The sequence below is a fragment of the Salvelinus alpinus genome, chromosome 13, assembly GCF_045679555.1.
Source record: "Salvelinus alpinus chromosome 13, SLU_Salpinus.1, whole genome shotgun sequence".
In the NCBI taxonomy this organism is placed as follows: Eukaryota; Metazoa; Chordata; class Actinopteri; order Salmoniformes; family Salmonidae; genus Salvelinus; species Salvelinus alpinus.
In genome coordinates, this window is record NC_092098.1 from 34,377,539 (window position 1) to 34,394,341 (window position 16,803).

A 16,803-nucleotide genomic window follows, 5' to 3' on the forward strand; every position below is an offset into this window, starting at 1 on the left:
ACCAACTTGCCAAAACTATACTTTGTTAGTAATACATTTGTGGAGTGGTTGAAAAACAAGTTTAAATTCCTCCAACCAAAGTGTATTCAAACTTCTGATTTCAACTGTATGTATATATACACACACACATACATATATGTGTGTATATACAGTGGGGCAAAAAAATATTTAGTCAGCCACCAATTGTGCAAGTTCTCCCGCTTAAAAAGATGAGAGGCCTGTAATTTTCATCATAGGTACACGTCAACTATGACAGACAAAATGCATTTTGAGAGCATTTGGATGATCCAGAAGAAGATTGGGAGAATGTCATATTGTCATATGGTCAGATGAAACCAAAATAGAACTTTTTGGTAAAAACTCAACTTCGTCGTGTTTGGAAGACAAAGAATGCTGAGTTGCATCCAAAGAACACCATACCTACTGTGAAGCATGGGGGTGGAAACATCATGCTTTGGGGCTGTTTTTCTGCAAAGGGACCAGGACGACTGATCCGTGTAAAGGAAAGAATGAATGGGGCCATGTATCGTGAGATTTTGAGTGAAAACCTCCTTCCATCAGCAAGGGCATTGAAGATGAAACGTGGCTGGGTCTTTCAGCATGACAATGATCCCAAACACACCGCCCGGGCAACGAAGGAGTGGCTTCGTAAGAAGCATTTCAAGGTCCTGGAGTGGCCTAGCCAGTCTCCAGATCTCAACCCCATAGAAAATCTTTGGAGGGAGTTGAAAGTCTGTGTTCCCCAGCAACAGCCCCAAAACATCACTGCTCTAGAGGAGATCTGCATGGAGGAATAGGCCAAAATACCAGCAACAGTGTGTGAAAACCTTGTGAAGACTTACAGAAAACATTTGACCTCTGTCATTGCCAACAAAGGGTATATAACAAAGTATTGAGAAACTTTTGTTATTGACCAAATACTTATTTTTCACCATAATTTGCTAATAAATTCATTAACAATCCTACAATGTGATTGTCTGGATTTTTCTCTCTCGTTTTGTCTGTCATAGTTGAAGTGTACCTATGATGAAAATTACAGGCATCTCATCTTTTTAAGTGGGAGAACTTTCACAATTGGTGGCTGACTAAATACTTTTTTGCCCCACTGTATGTATGTGCATATATACATACATATGTATGTGCATATATACATACACACACATATATACGTATGTCTATATATATATGTACATGTACACACACACAAGTATATATAAATGACTATTGCATGGTAGCACTCACATCTGTATGCATGAAATGCTTTGAAAGGAAAAAATTAATTGTATGTTCTATTATTAAAAAAAGAAAAAACTGAACCATGCATGATAGCACCAGCTGTTCCGAACAATCTGTTCCATCAGCCTTATTAACCGATGTGAATAAGGCCTTTAAACAGGTTAACATTCGCAAGGCCAAACGGGAAAATGGGTCTGTACTACATATTTTTTTTTTTCCTGTACTTCTGTCAAATGTGTCTTATGTCATCGTCTACTGCTTGAGAGAGGATAAAGTCTGTATCAATGCAGCCGATGTCCCAATAATTATAGCGCGAGAACACTGAGCCTCCTCACAGCCTGCTCCACTTACTCATTGCTAGCTCTAGCCTGTCCTGATGAATACCATTATGTTATGTAGTACATAGTTTATTTTTTTACCAAAGTCAAATTGATTGTATGATTTTATAACGCATACATTAAAAAATGTAATGATATTGAACTCAAAAGATCTGTCTGGATCAAGTGCCATTCTGTGACTTCGGCTAATATGCCCCCCCCCGGTATCATTTTGGTATTGTGATGGTATCGACTTTTGTGATACTAAACTTGGTATCAAAATCAAAACACTTTAGTCTACACCTGTTGTTTATGAAGCTTTTGACAAAATGTTTTTTGGACATATCCTCCTGTTTCCTGATCATTGCAGATGGACATGGAGTGAAGGAGAGGAAGCATGTTTATTGATTCACGTTGTGAACTGCCATTCCTTACCTGACAAAGCCAATGGCCTGATCCCGGGCAGCGAGGACAGCTTTGGTGGCCATCAAAAGGGAGGGCTTGCCACTTTCCCCTTTGCTCATCATGAGGATCACATACAGGACTCTGTGGAAAACCCGGCCCAGAGACTGGAGAGACAAGTTAATTCAACAACAAAGAACCAGAGCTTAAACTCATTACGGTAGTAAGTCAGTAGCAATGTTTTGACCAAGGAAGATGTGTTGTATATGCATTTTCCTCAATACCACTTTCTCATCTCCATGATTTGAGGAGCAGAGCAACCACAATCCGTAATAGGCCAATTCAGGCATTGTCCTCATGTCGTCGATATCCCTGGGCACAGATCAATACAATTAAAAAAAATAAAAAATAATGTTGAAAATATTGAAGTTCACAAAGGATAATGAAGTGTATGTATGTCTGTGTACTTACTGTCCAGCACCAAAGGTCAATTCTCCAATAACAGGCTCAAAGTTAGTCAGCTTGGCAAACATCTAAAGTTGACAAAGAAGATCCAGCTTTTAATGGTGTAACTGCTCAACATTTTAATAGACAACGAGGTCAAAACCACCTAGCCTATAGATACTGGCACTATCCAGAAGTACCTGTACACAGTTGTCTGCACTCTGTGGCTCATCCTTCAACGGAAATTTGAGGAGGAGCCGGAGGAGGCTTTTCACCAGGAGGACGACTCCCTCTCTGATTTTCAGGAGGTCCTGTGGAGACAAATGGACCTCCTCCTCCTGTTCCTCATTCTCATCTACTTCCATCTGTTGAGTGAGAGACAAGACAAAAACACTTAGAATGAACAAAGTGAGTAACCTTGGCAAAATTAAAAGATCATTGAGATTTGATCAGTGTCATTATACAATATTGTGTAAGGTAAGACAGCCCCAAGTATGAAAACAGGAACATGCCTGGACATAAAGGCAATGGATATTTCCAGTATATCTGTGACAAACCTCGTCATTGTCTTTCCTGTGTGGTTTGGACCGTTTGCCGTCAGCCTGAGAGCTCTTCAAAGTGTCTTTCTTGCGCTTCTTGACCAAGCTCTGAGGCCAACAGTTGCTCACGGTGTTCAAGCAAGTGTCAAAGAGGATTTGGTGGAACATTTTGTTGACCACACTACCTGTGGAAGACAGACAGAAAGGCAAGACCAAGAGACAGACCAGAGTAAACACACATTCACAGGGTAACCTCCAGCCCACAGGAAATTATTTTCACCCGTCCACATTAGAAGTCCTAATCAAACATGCTTCAGAATTTTACTTAGTACAGTACAGAACATACCTGGGATTCCCAGTAGCAGTAAGTAGAGGGAGGATGCCTGTAGAGCGCTTATCCTTTGCTGAACGCTGGCAGTTTTGGACTTCCCTCCCAAAACAAAGTACGACAGCACCGCCACAAGTGACTTGACAGAGACCCCATTGTCACCGAACACTGTCCAGACACTCTAAAAATACAATCACAGAATCAAGGGAATGATAAATCAGAGTACATTCTATGGATTGTTCTCTGTAACAGAAAGGTTCCCAACTTTCAAGTCAAACCCATTTGTAAATTATTCAGTGTTTCCCCTATATGCATGTAGCAGTGGCGCAACGCCGCTGCTAAATCATGGCCTCCACTGCACAATTTTTTATTATAATGTAGATGTATGCCCCAGGAAGACCCCATCCACCGTCCGCCACAGGTCTCTTATTTTCATACTAAACATAACAGACATGGTATTACACGCTCCTGATTTGTTAACTAACCTCATGACCAGTATGAAGTTGATAGAAATAAAACCATGCATTTCAAGATGGAATTCACACTAGAGGAAACAGCTCTATTGTCCACTCCAGCACCTTTGTTATTTTTTTGTGTGGATGAAACTGAGCGAGGTGAGGTGCGTCGGTAAATGTGGTACATATTCTGATGTTCTTTCGCACGTGCAATGATGTGTCAGTGTTGGTTGGTTGCAGTAACTTCGTTGTTGTAATATCCTAAACGGACCTGGCAGTTTCAACATTACAATTCCATCTTTAAAAAGGGTATGCTACAAGTACTTGAGGTTAAGGACAGCCAAACAGAAAAGACTATGCAATTTTCAAGCTAAACTCTTTACTAAAACAGTTCTTACTTGTGATGTGCCATCAGTTCCTACAGTGGACACCTCAGTATCAGTCATATAGGGTAGCAGGTAACTGTACAACGTTTTGAATTCCTTGGATCCATTTTTTATGACAATGGCAGCATCCAGTGGTTCAGTTTCAGTGAATTCAAAATCCCACACAGCATCAACCCAACCTGCACAAAAAACACCAATGAATATTAGTTTCAACTCCTTACTTGAGCCCAAACTCTGAACAATGAATGCAAGACTGACTTGACATGATAATAAATCAGCTAGCTATCATAGGGCAATTCCATGCCAGCTGGAGCGGAAAATATTTTTGGCATCTCAGATTGTTCTGGCAATTCTCACATAGGAACTTCAATGGGAGGCAGGACACTTGACATGCTTTAAAAATGTGTATTACAAACCACTTAAGAAAATCATGAAGAAAGTGGCCATTTTATGCAATTTTTAGACTTATACATGCCTTCGATAACATCTTGGTCATTATACTCCTTCTAGTGTACTCTAACATATGGAGTATGTCTACTCTAGATTCTCAAATACAGATTAATTTATTCAACATTAAAAATATTCATATGAAAAAACTATCCTTTTTGATTTTGTTTATTTTAAAGATGTATTTTTTTTATATATATGCTCTCTGCTAAATCTGAAGTTCTGATCAATTTTCCAAACACCACAGTGAATGGTAAATGGATTCAAAGTGAACTCCCCCTGCTGGTGATTTGCTGAATGTGCAATTCTAAAGGAGGGATGTGATTGGTTAATGACCTATAACGTCAATTTCTATGTATAAAATGGGTAATATCATTATAAGTACCAGAGAGCCCACTCTGGAAATTGTATGCGTTTGAAGAGTATATTGTTTCAAACAATAAGTCTAAAAATAAGCTAAATAAAAAATGGTAGTTGAGATAAAACTATTAATATGACTAACATTGAATAAATTGAAATGTGTATTTCAGAATCTAGACATACTCCATATGTTAGAGGACAGTGCACACTATAATGAGTATAATGATGACACTAAGATGTCTGTATCATGTACGGTTTACAGATCATAGGGTGCAGTGGTGGAAAAAGTACCTAAATTGTCATACTTGAGTAAAAGTAAAGATACCTTAATAGAAATTTACAAGTAAAAGTCAGACAGTAAAATACTACTTGAGCAAGTCATAAAATATTTGGTTTTAAATATACTTAACTATAAAAAGTAAAAGTATAAATAAATTACAACCCCCCCCCCCCAGTGTATATATACACTGCTCCAAAAAATTAAGGGAACACTTAAACAACACAATGTAACTCCAAGTCAATCACACTTCTGTGAAATCAAACTGTCCATTTAGGAAGCAACACTGATTGACAATAAATGTCACATGCTGTTGTGCAAATGGAATAGACAACAGGTGGAAATTATAGGCAATTAGCAAGACACCCCCAATAAAGGAGTGGTTCTGCAGGTGGTGACCACAGACCACTTCTCAGTTCCTATGCTTCCTGGCTGATGTTTTGGTCATTTTTGAATGCTGGCGGTGCTTTCACTCTAGTGGTAGCATGAGACGGAGTCTACAACCCACACAAGTGGCTCAGGTAGTGCAGCTCATCCAGGATGGCACATCAATGCGAGCTGTGGCAAGAAGGTTTGCTGTGTCTGTCAGCGTAGTGTCCAGAGCATGGAGGCGCTACCAGGAGACAGGCCAGTACATCAGGAGACGTGGAGGAGGCCGTAGGAGGGCAACAACCCAGCAGCAGGACCGCTACCTCCGCCTTTGTGCAAGGAGGAGCAGGAGGAGCACTGCCAGAGCCCTGCAAAATGACCTCCAGCAGGCCACAAATGTGCATGTGTCTGCTCAAACGGTCAGAAACAGACTCCATGAGGGTGGTATGAGGGCCCGACGTCCACAGGTGGGGGTTGTGCTTACAGCCCAACACCGTGCAGGACGTTTGGCATTTGCCAGAGAACACCAAGATTGGCAAATTCGCCACTGGCGCCCTGTGCTCTTCACAGATGAAAGCAGGTTCACATTGAGCACATGTGACAGACGTGACAGAGTCTGGAGACGCCGTGGAGAACGTTCTGCTGCCTGCAACATCTTCCAGCATGACCGGTTTGGCGGTGGGTCAGTCATGGTGTGGGGTGGCATTTCTTTGGGGGGCCGCACAGCCCTCCATGTGCTCGCCAGAGGTAGCCTGACTGCCATTAGGTACCGAGATGAGATCCTCAGACCCCTTGTGAGACCATATGCTGGTGCGGTTGGCCCTGGGTTCCTCCTAATGCAAGACAATGCTAGACCTCATGTGGCTGGAGTGTGTCAGCAGTTCAATGCTATGGACTGGCCCGCCCGTTCCCCAGACCTGAATCCAATTGAGCACATCTGGGACATCATGTCTCGCTCCATCCACCAACGCCACGTTGCACCACAGACTGTCCAGGAGTTGGCGGATGCTTTAGTCCAGGTCTGGGAGGAGATCCCTCAGGAGACCATCCGCCACCTCATCAGGAGCATTCCCAGGCGTTGTAGGGAGGTCATACAGGCACGTGGAGGCCACACACACTACTGAGCCTCATTTTGACTTGTTTTAAGGACATTACATCAAAGTTGGATCAGCCTGTAGTGTGGTTTTCCACTTTAATTTTGAGTGTGACTCCAAATCCAGACCTCCATGGGTTGATAAATTTGATTTCCATTGATCATTTTTGTGTGATTTTGTAGTCAGTACATTCAACTATGTAAAGAAAAAAGTATTTAATAAGAATATTTCATTCATTCAGATCTAGGATGTGTTATTTTACTGTTCCCTTAATTTTTTTGAGCTGGGTTGTTGCCCTCCTACGGCCTCCAGTTCGCAACGAGCTACACAGCTCAAACTGCTGCATATACCCTGACTCTGCTTGCACAGAACGCAAGAGAAGTGACACAATTTCCCTCGTTAAAAGAAATTCATGTTAGCAGGCAATATTAACTAAATATGCAGGTAAAAAAAAACATATACTTGTGTATTGATTTTAAGAAAGGCATTGATGTTTATGGTTAGGTACACATTGGTGCAACAGTGGTTTTTTCACAAATGCGCTTGTTAAATCATTACCCGTTTGGCGAAGTAGGCTGTGATTCGATGATAAATTAACAGGCACCGCATCGATTATATGCAACGCAGGACAAGCTAGATAAACTAGTAATATCAACCATGTGTAGTTAACTAGTGATTATATGAAGATTAATTGTTTTTTTATAAGATAAGTTTAATGCTAGCTAGCAACATACCGTGGCTCCTTCCTGTACTCGCGTAACAGGTAGTCAGCCTGCCACGCAGTCTCCTCGTGGAGTGCCATGTAATCAGCCATAATTTGTCCAAAAATGCAGATTACCGATTGTTAAGAAAACTTGAAATCGGCCCCAATTAATCGGCCATTCCAATTAAATCGGTCGACCTCTACTTGCTAGCTAATTTGTCCTATTTAGCTAGCTTGCTGTTGCTAGCTAATTTGTCCTGTGATATAAACATTGAGTTGTTATTTTACATGAAATGCACAAGGTCCTCACTCCGCCAATTAATCCACACATAAAACGGTCAACCGAATCGTTTCTAGTCATCTCTCTTCCTTCCAGGCGTTTTCTTCTCTTGACATTATATTGTGATTGGCAACTTAGGTGCATTACCTGACCTCGTTTGTCTTCCAGTCACCCACGTGGGTATAACCAATGAGGAGATGGCACATGGGTACCTGCTTCTATAAACCAATGAGGAGATGGGAGAGGCAGGACTTGCAGCGTGATCTGCGTCAGAAATAGAACTGATTTCTATTTTAGCCCTTAGCAACGCAAACGCTCGCTTGCGCGCAATAATCGAGTAACATAGATTTCTAAATTTATTTTTTAACACACGTGAGCGGTGTAGTCAGCATGTAACGTTACTGTATTCCAAACATTGGTTCTTACGCCTACATCATGATGATACTTTGTCAAGCCATTATTGTTGTAGGTAAATGTGAGATAATTATATTAGCTAAACCCTGACTATTTCTTTGTTATGTACAGCGAAATCTGCCATTTGTTCCTACGTTCTGGAATGTTCAAGTGAAGTTGGCAACTTGAATTTAGCAAGTGACAAATGGAACTACACGACCACAGTAACGTTAGTGTTATAACAATAAAATGTAACGTTAGCTAGCTAAGTCGATAAAACCTGCCATACTAGTATTGGTAAAGTGTTAGATAAGCTCACATCACTGAAGTTGGTGACACTTAACATATTAGGACTTAACAGTAGCTAGCTGGTTAGCAAAAAACTAGCAAATCAAACCAGGCACAACGTCACGTCAGGCGTTCACGCTAGCTAGATAGCATCGGTTCTCTTGCAACCTGGCACGGCAAATTCGTTAAAATATCAATAATATAAGCAGGCCAATTGTTATTTCCGTACTACTTCAATACACATATCCTTTCAAATTAGGACTTACCTCCGGAGACGTCTTTTAATTTCAGAAAATCTAGAGCACGTATTAACTCCATCTTTCTTTGAATAAACCCGCCAACTCCTCTACAGTCGCGCCCTTGATTTACGTCATCGTCGGTTATATTTACACCAGAAATGTTGCGTCGAAATTGCGCAGAAACTGAAGCTGACGGCTTTGGTTGACATATATATTTTTATAAACTGGGTGGTTTGAGCCCTGAATGCGGATTGGCTGACAGTCGTGGTACGGATATAACAAAACAATATTTGTTTCTTCTCTAATTATGTTGGTAACCAGTTCATAATAGCAATAAGGCACCTCTGGGGTTTGTGGTATATGGGCAATATACCACAGCTAAGGGCTGTATCCATGCACTCCGCATTGTGTCGTGCGTAAGAACAGCCCTTAACCGTGGTATATTGGCCATATACCACAGCCCCTAGGGCCTTATTGCTTAAATATTGTTTCATTTTGTCACATCTAGAATAAAATTATTTTTCTTGACATAGGTGGTTCCTTTCTTCTAGCTATAATGGATAAGAAATACATTCGTTGAGCAAGGGGGTCAGGAAAATCACAAGAATTTAAATGAAAAATGAACACTTCAAAATTGCAATATTTCTCTGTGATCTGATATGGTGTCAGTGTGAAGTTGCCTATAGCTATCCAAAATGATTTGGCCATTTCTATCTGAATATCTGCATGCAATGCACATTACACTGATCCCGAGTTACACGCATGCGCATTTAACGAGGAAACGCTACAGTGGGCATTGCAATACTGCTGTAATTTGAAACATTCAACAATCGCTTCGTTTAGTTTCGTATCATAGGACAGACAGCACAATCTAAATTCCGGAGGAAATCACTCGTAGGAAGCATTTGGAATACAGTAACGTAAGAGTTTTGTTGTACATGCAAAATCTACAAAGGCTTGTTGAAAAAGGTATAGGCTCTGAAACAAGGTCCAGTGATGAGTTTCTTTAGTTTTGGTCAAAGTGCAGAAATCGATATCGTTTTGAAAGACGCTGAGACAAGAAAGAGAGTTCAACATAAGACTGAGGATGGGAAAAAGGACAAATATTTTCTGTTATATGATGGTGAGACAGTATCTGGAAACGTCAACGTAACACTTAAGAATCCAGGGAAAAGACTCGAGCATCAAGGCATCAAAATTGAGTTTATTGGGCAGATTGGTAAGTCTGTGACAGAGCAGGGTTGTTACTGCCAAAATATCTTAATAAGCTACACAATTATCCATGGCGCAAAACATGAATTTACTTCGATTAAGAAGTCTCTATTCGTGATGTTGTCATCCTAATGAATTGTCAAGCTGATTGATCAATCAATCGACAGATAGTTAATTTAATGTTGCAACTGTAGCTCGATGACCCAAGTCATATGACATACATGTATGTATGTGCCACGTGTGTTGCCCGTTGAGAGAGAAATATATGTTATCACCAGCTGGTCTTTAGTTTGCTTTGAGTATGTTACAATTGATATGCAACGTTTTAGTCGATGAGTGAAGGTATTAAGCCATGCCATGCTCATTAGTCTATTCACTGCACGCTGCTTGGGCACGGGTTAAAACGTAGTGACCTGTGGTTGGCTGTGATATAAGTGATAAACAGAAGCACTATTGTGCCACAGAAACTCTCCTACAGTAGATTAGTTATCTGCCTGGTCAGAAGTTCAGAGATGTGTGAGAATCATGATACTAACTTCACCTGTCAGTTACACTTGAACATAAATGTGGCCTATATCATAGGTCCTTTATAGTTACATTGTAATAAACGTTATTACACAGTTGTAAGATGCAGTAACCAGTTGTCATTTGTAGCATTACCTTTAATCCATTCACACGACATGTAATGCCTTTTTAAAGGGATAGAAAGTAATCTGTAAACTCTTCTAGATAATTTTTCACCATTGAAAACTGGTGACTAACTATTTCTCTCTTGTCAGAGCTGTACTACGACAGGGGGAACCACCATGAGTTTGTGTCTCTGGTTAAAGACTTGGCCAGACCGGGAGAGCTAACACAGTCCCAGGCCTTTGACTTTGAGTTCACACACGTGGAGAAACCATACGAGTCCTACACAGGCCAGAATGTCAAATTACGGTAAGGAAGTATCTGGCAACAAACCATCCATGAACCATTTGTACAACATTATAGGTCAAAATCAATTACCCTCACACACAATTTGAGTTCCATCACTAAATATGTATGTATATCACATGTATGCATGTGATTCTAGGCCATTTAGTTAAATATAATAATTTTAAGCATTGTAAAGCTGATTGTCTGTGATAAAAATGCCTTTGTCCAAAAGAATGGAGCTCTAGAGTGCCATTTAAAGAGTTATGCAGTCAACAAAACAGAATTGTTGCCTTGGCAAAACAAGGAAATAGAAACAGAAATAATAGAATCTGAAAATAGAGATAGACTGGAGCCCAGTCTAGAGAATTGCCATTTCCGATGTCTCCAGTACAGTGTATATCTACAGTAGCTTAACTTCTGTACATATGTCAAATATGTTAACATGAGAGTATCATTTGTCTGTAGAGTGAAGTGCAAATACAGTTATATCAAAGCACAGATTTCACCTGATTTCTACTGTGTCTCACCAGCTATTTGTGGTCTTTATGGGTAGAATGTGACTCCTATTGGAGACTTTCTGAATTGTTCTTTGTGCATCATGCATTTATACCCATTGAGTAGATGAGTTGATTTTCTGCCTCTTCTCTTTTATATTTCAGCTACTTTCTGAGGGCAACGGTAAGCCGGAGACTGAACGACATCAGTAAAGAGATGGACATTGTTGTGCACACGCTCAGCACATACCCAGAACTCAACTCGTCGATCAAGATGGAAGTGGGAATCGAAGACTGTCTACACATCGAGTTTGAGTACAACAAGTCCAAGTATGACTCTGTTACCATGGTTTATCATATATGAAAAAATATTCATGTTTTTGAATGATGATATAGCAGAGCTTTAGTGAAGTCAAACTTAAGTCTCCCTGGTTCAACTTCCCTAAACTCCTATGCTAATAGCATGTTTATATTTGTATTTATTATGGATCCCCATTAGCTGCTACCAAGGCAGCAGCTACTCTTCCTGGGGTCCAGCAAAATTAAGGCAGTTATACAATTTTAAAAACATTACTATACATTCACAGATTTCACAACACACTGTGTGCCCTCAGGCCCCTACACCACCACTACCACATATCTACAATACAAAATCCCAGTGTACGTGTGTGTATAGTGCGTATGTTAACGTGTGTGTGTATGCATGTGTCTGTTTGTGTTGCTTCACAGTCCCGGCTGTTCCATAAGGTGTATTTTTATCTGTTTTTTATATCTCATTTTACTGCTTGCATCAGTTACTTGATGTGGAATAGAGTTCCATGTAGTCATGGCTCTATGTAGTACTGTGCGCCTCCCATAGTCTGTTCTGGACTTGGGGACTGTGAAGAGAACTCTTGTGGCATGTCTTGTGGGGTATGCATGGGTGTTCGAGCTGTGCGCAAGTAGTTCAAACACAGCTCGGTGCATTCAACATAAATATTTTTGGGGGCTCGCAAGTGGTCTAAGGCACTGCATCTAAGTGCAAGAAGCGTCACTACAGTCCCTGGTTCGAATCCAGGCTCTATCACATCCGGCCGTGATTGGGAGTCCCATAGGGCGGCGCACAATTGGCCCAGCGTCGTCGTCCTGGTTTGGCCGGGTAGGCTGTCATTGTAAATAAGAATTTCTTCTTAACTGACTTGCCTAGTTAAATAAAGGTTAAATAAAATATATATCAAAATATATATATTTATGTTAGCTCTCTGTGTACATCCAAGGGCCAGCCGTGCTTCCCTGTTCTGAGCCAATTTCAATTTTCCTGAGTCCCTTTTTGTGGCACAAGACCACACGACTGAATAGTAGTCCAGGTGCAACAAAATTAGGGCCTGTAGGACCTGCCTTGTTGATAGCGCTGTATCGTATGATTTTTGAGGAAAAAACATCTGAATGTAATAGGACATTTGAAGTAGCTTATGTCGCAAATTAAACACTGATCAGTTTGAGGCGAGTGAAACATTGTCAAAGTACTTGTTATGACAACTTCTGTCATTACTGTTTATTAGCATTGGATGGAAGTGGACAGTTAATCAAAACCAAAGTGTGGATTTCGGTCTCTCCTTGTCCATAGACTGCTTTCAAGGTAAGGAAACCATAACCTAAATATGCCATTTAAACAGTCCCTTTAACTGTGAACTGTCCCTTTAATGCAGATACCACCTAAAAGATGTAATCGTGGGAAAGATTTACTTCCTCTTGGTACGGCTCAAGATCAGACACATGGAGATTGACATCATCAAGAGAGAAACGACAGGCACGGGCCCAAATGTGTACCATGAGAACGACACCATAGCCAAGTATGAGATTATGGACGGAGCACCAGTGAGAGGTAAGTGGCACCGACAACCAGTGGAGGCTGGTGGAAGGAGAAACCAGAGGAAGGGCTCATTCTAATGGCTGGAATGGAACTGTATGTTTGATAGTTTTCCGTTGACTTTATTCCAGCCATTACAATGAGCCCATCCTGCGGATTCTCCTTTTACCAGCCTCCACGCTGGATTTACACAAACGATGGGCATGGGACTTGGATTGAAAACGTCTGACAAAAAACATATATTTTACAGTGAACTATCACTTTAATATTATGGCTTTTGTCTTTCAGGGGAGTCCATCCCTATCCGACTATTCCTGGCTGGCTATGAGATGACTCCTACAATGAGGGACATCAACAAGAAGTACTCTGTGCGGTACTACCTCAACCTGGTGCTCATAGACGAGGAGGAGAGGCGTTACTTCAAACAGCAGGTACATGCAGATACACAGTAGAGACAGTAGAAACAGTAAACACACAATAGAGATAGAATGGCAGGCAGGTAGCTGCTGTTGTTCTATTTGATCTGATTGGTGACTAATTTGTGGTTCATGTCAAGGTTCAAGGTCAGCACATTGTTCATTTCAACTCTGTGTATGAGTGCTGTGTAACAGTAGGCTGTAACAAAACATTTATTTGTATTGGGATGTAAAGAAAGGACATCAAATAGAGGTCCTATCATACCTGTATCACACCATAGCAAATTGTAACATGAGGTGTACATCAAATCAAATTCAATTCAATTTTATTTTATTTAGCCCTTCTTACATCAGCTGATATATCAAAGTGCTATACAGAAACCCAGCCTAAAACCCCAAACAACAAGCAATGCAGGTGTAGAAGCACGGTGGCTAGGAAAAACTCCCTAGAAAGGCCAAAACCTAGGAAGAAACCTAGAGAGGAACCAGGCTATGAGGGGTGGCCAGTCCTCTTTTGGCTGTGCCGGGTGGAGATTATAACAGAACATGGCCATGATGTTCAAATGTTCATAAATGACCAGCATGGTCAAATAATAATAATCACAGTGAACAGGTCAGGGGTCCATAGCCGCAGGCAGAACAGTTGAAACTGGAGCAGCAGCACGGCCATGTGGAATGGGGTCAACAAGGAGTCATCATGCCAGGTAGTCCTGAGGCATGGTCCTAGGGCTCAGGTCCTCCAAGAGAGAGAAAGAAAGAAAGAGAGAATTAGAGAGCGCATACTAAAATTCACACAGGACACCGGATAAGACAGGAGAAGTACTCCAGATATAACAGACTGACCCTAGCCCCCCGACACATAAACTACTGCAGCATAAATACTGGAGGCTGAGACAGGAGGGGTCAGGAGACACTGTGGCCCCATCCGATGATACCACCGGACAGAGCCAAACAGGCAGGATATAACCCCACCCACTTTGCCAAAGCACAGCCCCCACACCACTAGAGGAATAACTTCAACCACCAACTTACCATCCTGAGACAAGGTCGAGTATAGTAGGCTGTGTGTTGGTGAGTGCAGTAGTTAAACTGGGATGTGTTCATTATCACAACGGGAAGTAAAAATTGACATTCTTATTGGACATGTCCAGGTAGTTTCTCTCTGTTTCATTCTGTTTTATTGCCTTGTTCTAGGAGATCACTCTGTGGAGGAAGGGGGACATAGTGAAAAAGAGCATGTCCCACCAAGCGGCCATTGCCTCACAGCGCTTCAAGGGCTCGTCCAGTGCAGAGAAAGCCCTTGCTCAGGCCCAGGCTAAGGAACAGTAAAACTCCAGAATAGCCTACACTCCATCACTTTGTACAGGTGTGTGTGTCTGTGTGCATGTACAGTGTGTGTACGATGTAGTGTACATGTCTGTGAATCTATGAATGTGAGAAAGAATGCATGTGTTTTTTCACTGCATCTATGAATGTGTGTGTGTTTATCAGAGCATCTTTGAATGAGACCATGTGTGTGTTGATATTCAATATGTGAACATCAGCCATCTTAGGCATATATTTCTACCCTCGCCCATTTCAACATCGCCATCTCACCACAAACACTGATGGCACTTTCTACAACAACTGCAGTTGAAAAGGGATGACAAATTTCATGTTTGAAGAAATAAGGCATTCTCAGGGTATATTTTATTAACTTTTAGCTAGGTTTTTCTGCCGTACTGATTAGCATAATATGCTTTTTTATTTTCTTTGAAATAGTGATTTCTTAACTCGAAACTATGGTGAAAACAGCTGCTGTTGACATAGCTTCCTTTAGGCATCTCTTAATGAATACTTGTCTTTGGCAGTTGGACTCAATGGACATGCAAGATTTCTTAAGTCCTGTTTACACTTTGCATTAACATGTGGTCGTCATCCGATCAAGATGATCAAATCACTATCTGATCAAGGTCTGTTCCGTCGACACAAAAATGTGTCTCTCATCCGTCCACTGTATGTGGACACGGGACACATGTTAGCGCCAGGTATAAACGTGGCTTTAGAATCAGAGAATATGCTAAATGTTTTTTTATTGTGCGAAATGTCATGCAAATAGGGAACATTTTGGGAAAATTACGTTTCAATTGTCAGACATCAACTATCAGCATTGCATTCCATTCCATCATCAAAAAAAACATTCCATTCCAAGCTTTGTCATTATCAGTTGATGTAAACAGCAATGTTTTATTTTTTAACAGAATCTTTTTTTATGTATTTGATCTTTTAGTAACATTATACATGTTCTGGGTTCATCTATCTGTTAGAAATGTAAGCCAGATGGCTTATGTCCATTAACATTGGCCAAGTTTGGTGACACTGATAGTTTCTTGGAACTAATGGCTTTCACGGTTGTGGCTAGATGGAGAATTAATGTAGCAGTTTAGGAGAATTAACATGGCATGTAAGAAGAATTAACGTAGCAGGTTAGGAGAATTAAAGTAGCAGGTTAGGATAATTAATGTAGCAGGTTAGGATAATTAGGTTAAGGTTAGGAAAAGGGTTAGGCTTAGCTAAAATGTACTCCATCTTACCGTAGAAGCCATCAGTTCCGAGAAACCATCAGTATACCATGCCGGTTCCCTGGGTAGGCAGGGTTTTCTTATTTTAGACCATTCCATTGGTCCTACTGAAATCTCCACCCACTCACAACTAACTTACCCACTGCCACTGCTGCTAATACGTTTGAAAGATTTTGGTGTAACCTTTCCAACCTATCAACCAGAAATAAGATATATTTAAACCATTCATTTTTATTTGCACTAGATCCAAATTATGTGAAATCAGTCTGTTTTCTGTCAGTCATTTGTTTTAAAAGTACCTAGAAGACATTGCCAGCATTGGATAACCCTTAGGCAAAAAGTTAATTGCTTAATGGCTCTAGTTCAATTCGAGAAACAACCTCACAGCTTGTTTTTCCTGTCATCTCCAACCATTTTACACCAGGCACATGACTTCCGGTGTGAATGCACTGAAGTCCTCAAAATGGTGTAATTTTGATTGTAAATAATATGAAGAAACAAAGAATGTGTCAAAAGTAAATACATTTGTGTCAGAGCAAATAAATTTGCAAACATTTCTAAAAAACTGTTTTTGCTTTGTCAATATGCAGTATTGTGTATAGATTGATGAGGGGGAAAAAACTATTTAATCAATTTTAGAATAAGGCTTTAACGTAACAAAATCTGGAAAAGTGAAGGGGTCTGAATACTTTCCGAAGGCACTGTATTATGGCCTTTAACTAGACTTTGGGCTAGATTCATTCAGATTGCACTAGCCGACTCCCACATAGCTGTTGTTTTGACGGTGTTGGGGGTGGAA

The 16,803-nt window shown here is 40.7% G+C and overlaps 2 protein-coding genes across 3 annotated transcripts in view; one reads left to right on the forward strand and one right to left on the reverse strand.

Annotated features, from left to right (window-relative positions):
• ncapd3 (non-SMC condensin II complex, subunit D3) overlaps positions 1 to 8,726 on the reverse strand; it is a 31,930-nt gene extending 23,204 nt beyond the window's left edge. The window contains exons 1-8 of the mRNA XM_071339059.1: positions 8,585 to 8,726; positions 4,120 to 4,286; positions 3,285 to 3,447; positions 2,957 to 3,123; positions 2,600 to 2,764; positions 2,427 to 2,488; positions 2,240 to 2,327; positions 1,989 to 2,122 (exon numbers count right to left, since the gene is read on the reverse strand). Coding sequence (XP_071195160.1) covers positions 1,989 to 2,122; positions 2,240 to 2,327; positions 2,427 to 2,488; positions 2,600 to 2,764; positions 2,957 to 3,123; positions 3,285 to 3,447; positions 4,120 to 4,286; positions 8,585 to 8,636 — 998 coding nt within the window. The 5' untranslated portion in view covers positions 8,637 to 8,726. The remainder of the gene's footprint in view (positions 1 to 1,988; positions 2,123 to 2,239; positions 2,328 to 2,426; positions 2,489 to 2,599; positions 2,765 to 2,956; positions 3,124 to 3,284; positions 3,448 to 4,119; positions 4,287 to 8,584) is intronic.
• A 647-nt stretch (positions 8,727 to 9,373) lies between these two features.
• On the forward strand, positions 9,374 to 16,569 carry LOC139537569 (vacuolar protein sorting-associated protein 26B-like). Of its 2 annotated transcripts, none has more exons than XM_071339033.1 (6): positions 9,374 to 9,776; positions 10,549 to 10,705; positions 11,344 to 11,508; positions 12,867 to 13,042; positions 13,316 to 13,458; positions 14,638 to 16,569. In XM_071339033.1, exons 1-6 carry the CDS (start codon positions 9,554 to 9,556, stop codon positions 14,770 to 14,772), a joined length of 999 nt encoding a protein of 332 aa, XP_071195134.1. In that variant the 5' UTR covers positions 9,374 to 9,553; the 3' UTR covers positions 14,773 to 16,569. The 2 variants fall into 2 exon arrangements, with proteins under 2 accessions (XP_071195134.1, XP_071195135.1); XM_071339034.1 differs by having other exon boundaries at positions 9,412 to 9,776; positions 14,595 to 14,814.
• The last annotated feature ends 234 nt before the right edge of the window (positions 16,570 to 16,803 follow it).